The sequence below is a fragment of the Harmonia axyridis genome, chromosome 2, assembly GCF_914767665.1.
Source record: "Harmonia axyridis chromosome 2, icHarAxyr1.1, whole genome shotgun sequence".
NCBI classification, from domain to species: domain Eukaryota; kingdom Metazoa; phylum Arthropoda; class Insecta; order Coleoptera; family Coccinellidae; genus Harmonia; species Harmonia axyridis.
This window is the reverse complement of record NC_059502.1, coordinates 15467478-15480156: the sequence shown is the minus strand read 5'-3', so window position 1 is coordinate 15480156 and position 12679 is coordinate 15467478. Positions and strand designations below refer to the sequence as shown.

At 32.7% G+C, this 12679-nt stretch overlaps 1 protein-coding gene across 1 annotated transcript; it reads left to right on the top strand.

Annotated features, from left to right (window-relative positions):
• Nucleotides 1–9416: 9416 nt before the first annotated feature.
• LOC123674134 (zinc finger protein 711-like) lies at nt 9417–11864 on the top strand. The gene is made up of 2 exons (XM_045609012.1): nt 9417–9668; nt 10206–11864. The coding sequence occupies exons 1-2, from the start codon at nt 9625–9627 to the stop codon at nt 11572–11574; spliced, it is 1413 nt and encodes a 470-aa protein (XP_045464968.1). The 5' UTR covers nt 9417–9624; the 3' UTR covers nt 11575–11864.
• The last annotated feature ends 815 nt before the right edge of the window (nt 11865–12679 follow it).

Here is a 12679-nt window from a genome sequence, read left to right as displayed (position 1 = left end):
AGCCATTGTTATTGATTATTCTTCAGGAGACAGACCAAAGTAGCCCGAAACTCAATTTAATAATAATTTTCATCATTTTGAACACGATTTTCCCTCGACGCGAAATCAGTGATTACGGATATTCAGGGGAATTTTGTTTTTATTAATCTTGGGAGAGGAATATCCGATCTAAATCTTCAGAATAAATTTCACGAGATCAACGATGGAATTGCGAATTTTAAAAATTGAGATTTGTTTTTGAAGAATAAATATGAGGGACAAAAAATTGTTCTTAGAGTACCACAAGGAAAGGTGCTGGGGCCATTGTTATTAATTATTCTTCAGGAGGCAGACCAAAGTAGCCCAAAACTCAATTTAATAAAAATTTTCATCATTTTGAACACGATTTTCCGTCGACGCGAAATCAGGGAGTACAGATACTCAGGGAAATTTTGTTTTTGTTAATCTTAGTGAAGGAATATCCGAGCTAAATCTTCAGAATAAATTTGACGAGATCAACGATTGAAGTAATTGCGAATTTTGAAAGTTGAGATTTATTTTTGAAGAATAAATGTGAGGGATAAAAAGTTGTTCTTGGAGTACCACAAAGAACGGTGCTGGCGCCATTGGTATTGATCATTCTTTAGGAGACAGAAATCACCGCAAACTCAATTTATTAATGGTTTTTATCATTTTGAACACGAATTGACTTCCCAGAATTTTGTAATTTCAAACGTACCTTCGTACTGAACAATAGTTTCACCGCAGAACTCTAAATTAGTTTCAGTTTTTAATCAATTAAGGTTTTCAATATTCTAATAAAACGCTTATATTATCAGCATCTATCTCTATCAAGTTTTCCATCACACACAGTTAGCCTTGAGGCTGAGAGTTTGTGGCACTATTTCTGTAACCAGTAGTTTGGATCCAAAAGGAATTAATGTGTTCTTTCAGTACATAATTTGCTTTTTTTAAGAATATTTGGATATAAAATATCTTTCTAACAGTTTTTCTGGATGAAACGGTGTTTCGACATACACTTGAGGATTAGCTTCACTCCAAATGCGGCAGTTTTGTTTGTTGACGTAGTCATTTAATCAGAAGTGCGCTTCATCGCTAATGGACGTAGTGCGCGATACGTATTCCGCACAGAACCATTATTTTCGAAATGAAATTGCATTATTTGCAATCGTTGTTCAGGCGTGAGTCTATTTATAATGAATTGCCAAACCAAACTGAGGAAAAATCACTTGACAGCTGTTAAATCGGTTGTCATCTTGAACAGTAATGCCAACTTAAAGTTATATACCTCTAAAAAAAACACCCTATAGCTATATAAATTTCGGAGGTTTCTATCAAATTTCACCCGAGACTGTCATTCTACAGTGCACATTTTCGAAAGGACATATTCCCGGAATCCTTAGTTGGATTTTGCCTAATAACGAACTCAACCATGGCATTTGAAATTGGAACCTGACCCGCAAATTTCAAGTTTCTACTTCTAAAAATTGTGACGAAATGAGCAGTCCAAAAGGATTAAGATACCTGCGTCCAAGCATCTTAATAATGAAATATTGTTATCCTCAACATCAAGAAAACGAACACCATGATTAATTCATACAGCAAATACCTCTAGATTCGGACGGGGCCTAATAGACTCAGAAACTGCTAATATTAATAATGCACACAACAGCAGTAAAACATGACAGTGCGTCTTGGTAGTTATCAAAACAAACATGGGCCTGTTGAATGGATATTCACCTGTAAAACGCCATGAGATAACGCCAGATTCCTTGCCAGAGATAGAGCTTATAATTTAACGAGAAAATGGAATTTCAAAGGTGTGATGGATTGAACCAAAAGTGCTATCACGCCGAGCGTTCTCTTCAACGTCGAGTGGATAAGTTTGTTAAATTAGCGTTTCCCTAACGAGTTAGTTAATTGTAATTGAACGTCATGGAAATCAGGCTGGGGACGAAAAGCAGGTGGAAATCGACGAATCAGAAAAGCTTTGTGTTAATTAAAGTTCTTGATTGAACAAAGAGATTGTGACAATAAAAACAATCGTTTCCTTGTTCAGATCCATGTTCGAAATAACAACGGATGCGGGCGTAGACGATAACGTTAAAGGACGTGTCTTATTTATTAGGATTCCTTGCTCACCTGAAATAATGGAATTTTTCAAAGTAAAATAATTTAAGATTGAATAATAGAAATGAAACTAGTTGAACCCAAAAACCATTTAACGAGCAGAATGATTCTGCATAGTGATGGAATATGGGAAAAATTTCATCAAGAACGTTAAAAGTACCGTTCTTGATTTTCGAAGAAATTTAACGGAAAGTACGTACAATTCTACGGTGATTTTCGATTTTGTAACAAAAAATTTCGAAATCACATTTCTGAACTTGATTAATTACAAGCTTTTCTAATGATCATTATCATTCTTCTACATCGTCAACGATATTTCCGAAAGCTTTACAGATTATAAACGATCAAATAGTCTTTACTATCCTAATCAGAAGCAATAAAATTTTTTAATCGGACTCATATTGTGTAAGTTTTATCAATAAAAAATTAGAGAACTTCTCTCCTGAATTGAATTCATGGAATTAAATTTTGAAAAAATTATTATTATCGATTCGAGGTTATAATTTTTTAAATATGTATCGCGAAGTGAACAGTATTATGTTTACTGATCTGTATTGCAAACTCTTTTTGTATTTTGTTATTTACCCTTCTTCTAAGGCAATGAGTAATCACCACAAATGCTATACGAATTTCATTCAGTCAATTTATGAAATCCGATAATATATATTTTCGGTCTCGGTCTGGATCCAATTGTATAATTCATCCTAAGCATTAGGTAGGATATTTCTGTATTGAGATGGACAAAAACACAATTAAATTGATTAAATTTCCGTAGTCCCCAATTCTTTTCAATGAAAAATCGTTTTGATAGCAATCGTTTATTCAATTGAATCAGAAATGAGTAAAAAGAAAAATCTATAGCGTTTCTTGGTTGGGACGTTAGTTCTCTCACAAATATTTAGATATAAGATATATGAAAAACCTTTCAAATTTTAAACAATGATTTTTTTCCTGTTAGAACTCAATCTCGATTTCTAGTCTTTTTGAGATATCTCGGGAATCATTTGACATATTTTGGCACTGTTAACATCAATACACTGATCCCTGAGTAAAGCAACTTTTTCTGATTTAAGTCACCCTGTATTTCTAACGGTTTTCGATTTCTCTGTAGTGCTCCTCTAAAAACTCGTAGTTCTAACCCTGTATATTTGAACAAAATGTACTCCAATAGAAACATGTGGAGATATTAGAAATTTTTGTAGGAAATATCGAATTGAAATCACAGTAGGTACCTATATAATAATTCGGTTCACGTATTGACACAATGCAGATATTAATTGAAAACAACTTCAAATATCGCTCAGTTCAATCGGTGCTTCGATGACCAGCCATATTTACTCTATCCGTTCAATTATACTCGTGTCATAACCTGTTGACGAAACCTTCATTAATTCACATCAATGTAAATAATATCGGACGTCATTTGATGACAGTTCATTTTATTGTTTATTCAATATTGTTTGCAAGTTATTATTGCAGATGAATCGATTCGAAAGTAATTACTATTTATATTGGAACAGAGCTTCATATAGATTTACGTACCACATGGATTATATGAAATCCGTTATACGTTATTCTCTTTATTATTTGCGTGAAAATGTTCTCGGTAATAGATTTCCAACTGTCAGTTATTCAATGAAGTCATTTCAAACAAATAAACAGGGTATTCCGAAAATCGAGATTAACGTTAAAGTTTTCAAATAATGATTCGAATAATCTTGTTTCTTTTTGACATCCTCAAGAGGGATTACCACAATGTGTTTTTTCGCGAATCAGTCAAACTTTGGTACACATTATTTTCCCTTTGTCCGTCTTCCGATGACCAAACTTTGAACGGTGTAAGAAGTTGTACATTCACTTCACCTTCTTTGTTTTTTCGAAGCAATACTCTACGACGACTTTCGCGAAATCATAATTTTACCTCTCTTTTAATGATTTTTGGTTGATTTTTTTTTACGAATATTTCAAAAATATATCAGTGTTTTGTACAATGAATCAATCAATTTTTTTGCGAGAAACGAAAAGTTACCAAAATGTTTTCTTTCTTTTCTCATTCGCAAATAAAAAATACTTACTTCCATGTATTGTTCTGTGCCTTATATTTTGTTCTTAAATGTCCCTTCACAAAATAATCTATAGGGTTCAAATCAGGAGATCTTCGATGATCCAGCAAAATCGTCTTTGGAATTCAAATCTAGAATCATTTTCATTTCCGTTGAAGAATCATATGGGTATATTCGGCATTCGTAAATAATTGTGTCATATGTTGGAATATACTTGTATTATATCATTTACTAAACATTCATGTTCTGTTGTTTGCTCTGATGACAACCAAAGATCTTTATTGGGTACTTTTTTCAATTTTAAATCTTAAAAATAGCTTTGTATTCTTGGAAATTTCAATATTGTTTTTTTCTGAAAATATTTCTATGAAAACCGGAGGATTGTCAGAAATATTGAAAACACCGAAATACTGACTCATTATGGTACAGGGTGTCTTTTAATCTGCACAATCAGTGTGAAATTTTCACAATAAAAACCCTTTTTTTTTAAAAAAGTAGGTACACCGAAAACTTCATCAAAATTGAATGAGCCGTACTGGCTAAAGATATTAGTAAAAGTAGAATCGGTCGTTCTTGTCTGGCAGGGTTTGGCAACTGTCATAAGTGTCTGACAATGGATGACGAGTTTCCTCAAGTTATCCCGAAGAAAATATAAAAAAATTGAGCTTTATTCTTTAACGAATTTGAGGTACTATTTTAACACCTTCAGCCAAGTTACCTACCAAACTAACCACAACCTTTGGGTTGTGGTTACTGTGGTTAGTCGCTGGCCGTCTTTACTTGTACAGGGGACTTGCACAGAAAAACATTCAACTTTTATGAAATGACGAAGATCTGGCGGTCGGGGGCTGAGACTAATATTTATTATTTTGAATTACCCCAAAATTCTTCAGAATGCGAATTTCAAACTCTGCAATACGATTTCGCTCACTCAGTTGTTTATCATCCGGCTGAACCAAACGCGATTAATATTTGTTGGCCATCAACCGTACAGCGATTTCCCCGAAATGCAACAGACTTTAATTTTCTCCTTTTAGTGAAAGAGCAAACTGCATTCTCTCGGAGATTTATTATTCTATTCCAATTAGTTTTGTGTCAGTCTTTCCAACGGGCGAGGGAAAATTCAGAAATTCATTACAGAATTATGAATAAAATGAGAATTCGGGGAATTCTACTCCTAAAATGTTGCCAGAGGACCTACTTCGAGAAACAAATATTGATAACTTGAATTTTCCTTGAGAAACATCGAGATGGAATAATTCTTACGAAAAGTTGACAATGAAGTTCATTCAGTTGATTATTCATAATAATTAAATATATACTCAATTAAATGAAGCAAGTTCTTCTGATCTGATGATTTTCTGCACCACAAAATTACTCGGAGTGATCTAAAGTAGGGATTCATCAAGTCAATTAGCTTGATATTGTAACCAACTACTTGACTTGAAAATCAAGCTCGTTCATGACTTTCGACTTGATATTACTTGAGCTTGAAATGCACGATTCACACAGCATATATTTCTGCAAGATCGTTGGCGCCTAGGCAAAATGGTCACCTTCAAAAAATTAATAAAATGAGTTCGACATAGCTCTCCTAAGTTTATTTCAGAGATATCCTGTGTGCTGACAGTTCTGAAGATATTTTAGAATGGTAGAAGAGGCACGAAAACGTTTTTCCAAACTTGGCAAAATGGTCAAAGATTTTTATCAACTCCTGTTGACAGACAATTTTTTAGAACTGCTCTGACTGTTACAAAAACCCGTAAAAGATTAGGCGAAAAATTCATAAGATGCCAGTGCTTGTAGGTTTCTCAATATTGAGAAACAATATTCTTTTTTATATTTTGTTATGTTTTTTAGTGATTTTAACAGTGTTGTCATTCTGATATTTTTTTTTGTTGCAAGGTTCCTTCTCATTTCAGCACTTTTATCTACGCTCTCGTGATGTTTCGCGAACTACGTCTTGTATATCGGTGTATAATCGAATATTGTCTATGCTCTTGTATAGTATATCGAAAGTCACTTGAAGGAAGCTGAATATTTCGATTATACAAAGGTTGTCCAATTTTCCAAAAATTCCTTTTGGGCCAGTGAATTTATTGCCTAAAATTACTTTCAAATGAACCCGGTATTTAACGGATCACGGTATCCACTTCAAAGAGACACCTATGGCCAAATGTTTGTATGGACTAGTACATATGACTTTGGATATACTATAATATTATAACTGACAAATTTCCAGCTGAGTTAAGATTTTGCGAATATTGTTCCCGTAATCAGAACCATAGAAAAGTCAGGCATAATATCGAAAAATACACCCAATATTGCCATACTTTTCTCCGTAGCAAGACATCAAGCTATAGATTGTTAAATGAAAAAACTGTTTTTTATGGAAGGAATCTATGATTGAAATAAATCTGACTCGCTATGTTTATTGAGTATTGAATCATCAATTCAGATTTGATAATAATATGGGGAAATTTGTTGAATTTCAAGTGATTTCTATAATTTCACCATTATACTGTTTTCACGAAACAATGTAAACACCACCCTGAAATGTTTTTATTCGATAATTATTATTATTCCACTCTAATTGCCTTGTTTGTTTATTTTCCAGAAATGGGGAACTTAATTAGTACGATCATTAAGAATGACAAGAAAAGGGTCGAACACAAGCAGGACTAGATATTCGAGTTTTTTCTCTAATATCAACACTCTAATCATTGTTCAGTTGTATCTGTTTATTTTATAGAAGTTAGCCCTACCCCTTTTCAATGAGAAACAGAGAAGTGGGAAAGAAATTCAATTCCATTATGAATAGACAATACTTCTTTGATTCGATCCTAACTTGATAGAAATTCAATTCCTTCCAACAGTCAGCACTTAGTATACTCACCCGAGTTACATCACTACGGACGTCATACCCTTTTTTCTTTAGTATGATGCGTGTCGAAATTTCGAAACATAGAGTTGAAGTTAAGTGTCGCTACATTTGTTGCTGTTTGAAAAATGGATGAAAACGAATTTCTTTATTTGATGGTAAAAATACTGTGCAGAGAGAGCAATGGCTTAATAAGTGTTATTCTGACTGTTCAATCAGCAACAATGGTTAAAAGCTGCTTCAGAAAAAGAAATTTAGTTCTAATGAAAAAGTGATTGTCGAGGTTGAAGCCTAATACGGAAGCAAAAAAGAATATTTCTATAGAAAAAGTATTGACAAGTTAGAGGAGCATTGAATTCGACGTATAAAATCTAATTTTCAAGAAAAATTTAATTTTTACGGGTTAAGTCCGGGACTTATTGAGTGAAGTGTTACATACAAGATGTTTCATCATATCTCCATATATAGTCGTGTAGATGATACCGGGAGAATAATGTTTGCCTTATGACATATCTCATGTTAGAAGCATAAGCGAGATACAGGTTCAACGTCATTTCATACTTATTCGTTATAGGTAGGTATAAAAAAATACAATCGTGAAACATTTCGACGATTTCGGGTGATTTTTTTTTTGCTGTAACTCCATGTAAAAAAATTTTTGCTCGATTTATAAAAAGATTTTTTCATAAAAACTCTTTGGAAACAAATCGGAAATGAGGTATTTGTAATAAAGCAAAAATAATTATCCTATTGTCATTTACACGACTATTGTATATCCAGTTTATAATGAAACACCCAGTATAAGGCAGATTCATCCATCCATCTTACTTACTGGGTAATTCAACAAACATTTTCAAGGCTCGTAAGCGCATCATTAACACTTCAACAGTATTAATCAATCTACGTTGATCCCATCTCGATCAAACTACTAATGGCTCATTCCAGAATCTAAAAAAAACATAAGACGTAATTGCTTCATCAATTTTTCACTAATCCGAGCACCTCCAGCAAAATCACGAGGTAGCAGTAAATTAGTTATGGGAATACGTAAAGCATAAAAACATCCCTCGGAGACAGCGCTGAAACTACAGAGAACTCGTGCCGAGGAATGGAAATCATTAAATAGAAAATACAAAGGGGAGCAGAAAACCATCTTGAATCCATTTCAGCATCGAACAAAAATGGACTTGTGACAACTAAGAGCAAAACACTTGATACGAGAATATTATAGGGAGAATACTATAATGAAATTTTCTCTAATTCTGTGGTTATTCCGTTCATTCTTCCACATCTTGTAGAACAAAATCGTGCGAGAATAAATCAGAAACGCACAGTTTTCATGGTTATATTTTTTTATTATATGTTGGTACTCCGAACTTTCCGTCACGGCTTTATCTGTCAATTCATCAATTTGCCTTAAAGATATCAGTTCTGCCAACCAACATTTTTCAATGCAAAAATCACTAAATGATATTTATGAAAACATTGCATAAATTTCAATAAAAATGCAATGAATTAGAGAAAATAATGTATAATACTCGTACAGAATATCAATCCCTTCTGCACTTGTATTATAAATAACTATTAAGGGTGTATTGGTGCATACTAATTTTTTCACTATGTCTCCTAATTGGGAATACCACCACGTATCTGCTCAGTTCAAAACGAAATTTTAGATTTTTCCTTTTACGTCCACAGATTTTTATAGGGTTTTCACATAAGTTTTAAAAAAATATTGTCAACTTTTCCTTTTTTCGCTGAAGAATTGATGATATGTTGGAAGTACAAAGCCCTGATATATTTTTTATAATATTCGTGGAAAAAAACTACAAAAAACACCACAAAAGAGGTCTGTAAAAAAAATAATCGACCGTCGTATAGTGCTGTCATCTACTTATAACATAACATAACATATAATCATCATCATTATATACTCCGTAAAGAGAAATAAAGTAAACGTACAACTTACTTTCCTGTAAAGTGAAAAGATGTTATTTTGGAGAATTATCATAAGGGGTAGGTAGGTGCCACGAAAAATTTTGCCAAGTTTAATATTGCTATAAAACCTCTTATTATTTGATGAGGCTGTGAAAAAAGTACCAGATTACAGACAACGCAAAAATCTTATAGTTGTATCCACTTTCAATTCTTCCATACATAGTGATGTAAAGTACTAACTTGCTAAATTTCAAATATCGCCACCATATCGCTGCGGAAACAGGATTCTATACAGTGACTAACCTCGAGTAAGCTCGGAGTAATCCGAAGTCTCCTTATTCGGAGTTTGTTTATGAACTATGGCACCTTTTTCCAGTTTGGCAACATAGCTCAGAGCTGTCAATTTGACGTAGAAAATCGGACGTCATTCGAGAACTTCAAGGTCATATACATTTTCATTTTCCATCTCAAATATTTATATTTATTTATCGAGTTGAATTTCGCGAAGTTTACAAGATCCTTCTCTTTCCATGATATGACGTTTGTACATTTTAAATTACTATTTCAGAATTTCTTGGAAAGTGACTAACTTAGAAGTTTTGGTATCGTAATATGGATTGTATCAACATAAAAGTCGAGGCAAATGGAAATGATGAGTGAGTAACTTAATTGTTACCAATCAAAATATATATATATTTTGATTGGATCATGAAACTGTAAATTAATTGCTGTTCCTTGAACCTATAATGCGAGAATCATTAACTCCTAATTTCGAACCGTGAACACAAATGCACATCAGGTCCTGATGGGTTTTTTTTTTCAAATATCGTATCAACAACAAACGAAACAAACATCATTCTGCATATGCGAAAACCAAATAAAAACACATTTCCAAAAGGTATATGTATTCAAGGTAAAAATAACATATCACAAAAATAAGTAATGAAAATTCAATAAAACAATGATTAAAAAAACAGTCTTCATAAGATCGTCTATTGCACTATGAAAGGATTCAGCCCTGGTTTGTTCTGATAGGCATTTTTAGGTTGGGCATTATCGTAGTCTGCTGTCATAAACATATTAGTCCTTCTAATTGAAAAAAAAATAGTTCAATTTGCATGATGTCTGAATTAATATGATAACAATAATATACTGAACTTATATTAATATCATAATGGTTGAATTTGTTTCAGAACTATTGAGTGTTTAGAATTTGGAGAGGACTTCAAGACTCATTCAGAAAAAAAGGAAGATATTGATATTTCCGAACAATTCATTGATGAGCTTGGTGTTCATGAGAGGGTAGAAAACTCGAAACATTGTGGTGAAAATAACTTGGAACATCCATCAGAACACAAGTGTTTTCATGAAGATTCTTTAAAAAGGGAACAATCACCCCAATTCAATGTAGAATCCTCTCATTCGGATGTGAAGCAACATAAGTGTCACATGTGTGATTATAATACAAATCGTAAATATCTACTGCAAAAACATATAACTTCAGTTCATTTAAAATTGAAAGAGCATAAGTGCCACCTGTGTGAATATGCTGCAAATCAGAAAATTAATCTCAAACGACATATAGATTCTGTACATTTAAATTCGAGGAAACATAAATGTCACCTGTGTGATCATGCTGCAAATCATAAATTATATCTCCAACAACATATCAAAGATGTTCATTCAAATTTGAAGAAACATAAGTGTCATCTGTGTGATTATGCTTCAAATCGTAATAATTTACTTCAACAGCATATCATTTCAGTTCATTTAAAATTGAAAGAACATAAGTGTCATATGTGTGATTATGCTGCAAGTCAGAAAATTTCTCTTAAGCAACATATAGATATTGTTCATTCAAATTTGAAGGAACATAAGTGTCACCTGTGTGATTATGCTACAAATCGTAAACATTTACTCCAAAAACACATACATTCATCCCATTTGAAATTAAAGGAACATAAATGTCACATGTGTGATTATGCTGCAAATCAGAAAATGCATCTTAAACGACATATAAATTCTGTTCATTTGAATTTGAGAGAACATAAGTGTCACCTGTGTGATTTTGCTACAAATCGTAAGCATGCAATCCAAGAACATATAGTTTCAGTTCATTTAAAATTGAAAGAGCATAAGTGCCATCTATGTGAATATGCTGCAAATAAGAAAATTACTCTCAAACAGCATATAGATTCAGTTCATTTAAAACTGAAGGAACTTAATTGTCACCTTTGCGATCATGTTGCTAGTCATAAAAGTAACCTCAAACGACATATAGATACTGTTCATTTAAATTTGAAGGAACTTAAATGTCATCTGTGTGATTATGCTACAAATAGTCAATACTTACTCCGACAACATGAGGTCTCAGTTCATTTGAAATTGAAAGAGCATAAGTGTCATCTATGTGGATATGCTGCAAATCAGAAAATTAATTTGAAACAACATATAGATTCAATTCATTTGAAATTGAAAGAGCAAAAGTGTCACCTATGTGAGTACGCTGCATATCGGAAGATTAATCTCAAACGACATATAGATTCTGTCCATTTGAATTGAAAGGAACTCCTCTAGATGTCTGTGCAGTTATGACAAAAATCGAAAAGTTCATCTATTATGACATATAAATTCTGTCACTTTTGTGATTACCCTACATTTCAATACAGTACCCTCAGTAAGGCTGTACAATATAAACCAAATATTTGAGAGAACATTCGATGAAATCCGACTACACTAACTGGATGAACTAAACTGGTTGATAATGCATGCACCCACTGGCATTAACCCATTTGTACGATTGTTACTTATAGTTAATGTAGCTAATGCAATATTAAATCTCTACAATAGTACTAATGTTTTTTGACTTCCTTTCAAAGTTTATTGAAATTAAATGGCAGTTACTCTATTTTCACTTAGAATTACAAAAACTGTCATTAAATGAATGTTCATCAATTTCCATGTTAAATCAATAATCAAACTTAGTTTTGGAAGCTACAGAATTTCGGAAATCGAATAAACCCAACGTGAATTTCGCACTATTGCAACTATTACTTCCTTTTTCACAAATTATACCCATAAAAAAATTGTAACATACAGGGTGTTAAAAAACAGTTACAATTCAATATTTTGGAATCTGTTTATAGACCTCAGAACAAGTAGGAAATTCATGCGATGATGTACTTCCTGCTTTGAAATGGATGGTGTTAATATAAAACATCTGGTTGCGCTGCTAGTAGTTGATATTTTGAAAAAAAATCATTTGCGGACCAAATTTATATAAAACTGTTTAACGGTATCATTTCAAAATTTTCATTAATTTGTCAGTTTAAGAACATTAATAATATCTATATTCTAAGGTCAAAGTCAAAAGACGTGGATCTTGTTGATTTGAATTCGAACGACAGAAAGACGATGGGAGCGCCATAAGAAACGATGCGGAAATAAAATAAAAAAGGACCAATACCATTAATATCCTCGAAGGCTGGCCCCTTCTAAATTCGCCAATTTAATCTTAAAGTTTTTCAAGAGTAAATGAGTACACCATTGTTTTAGACATCTTGTCTATACTCTACTCAGTACTCTGTTATATGTGGCGAGGAGTAAAAGTACACATAAATCTAATATCAATATATATATTTGATATTAGGTCTGAGATGCATAGAAA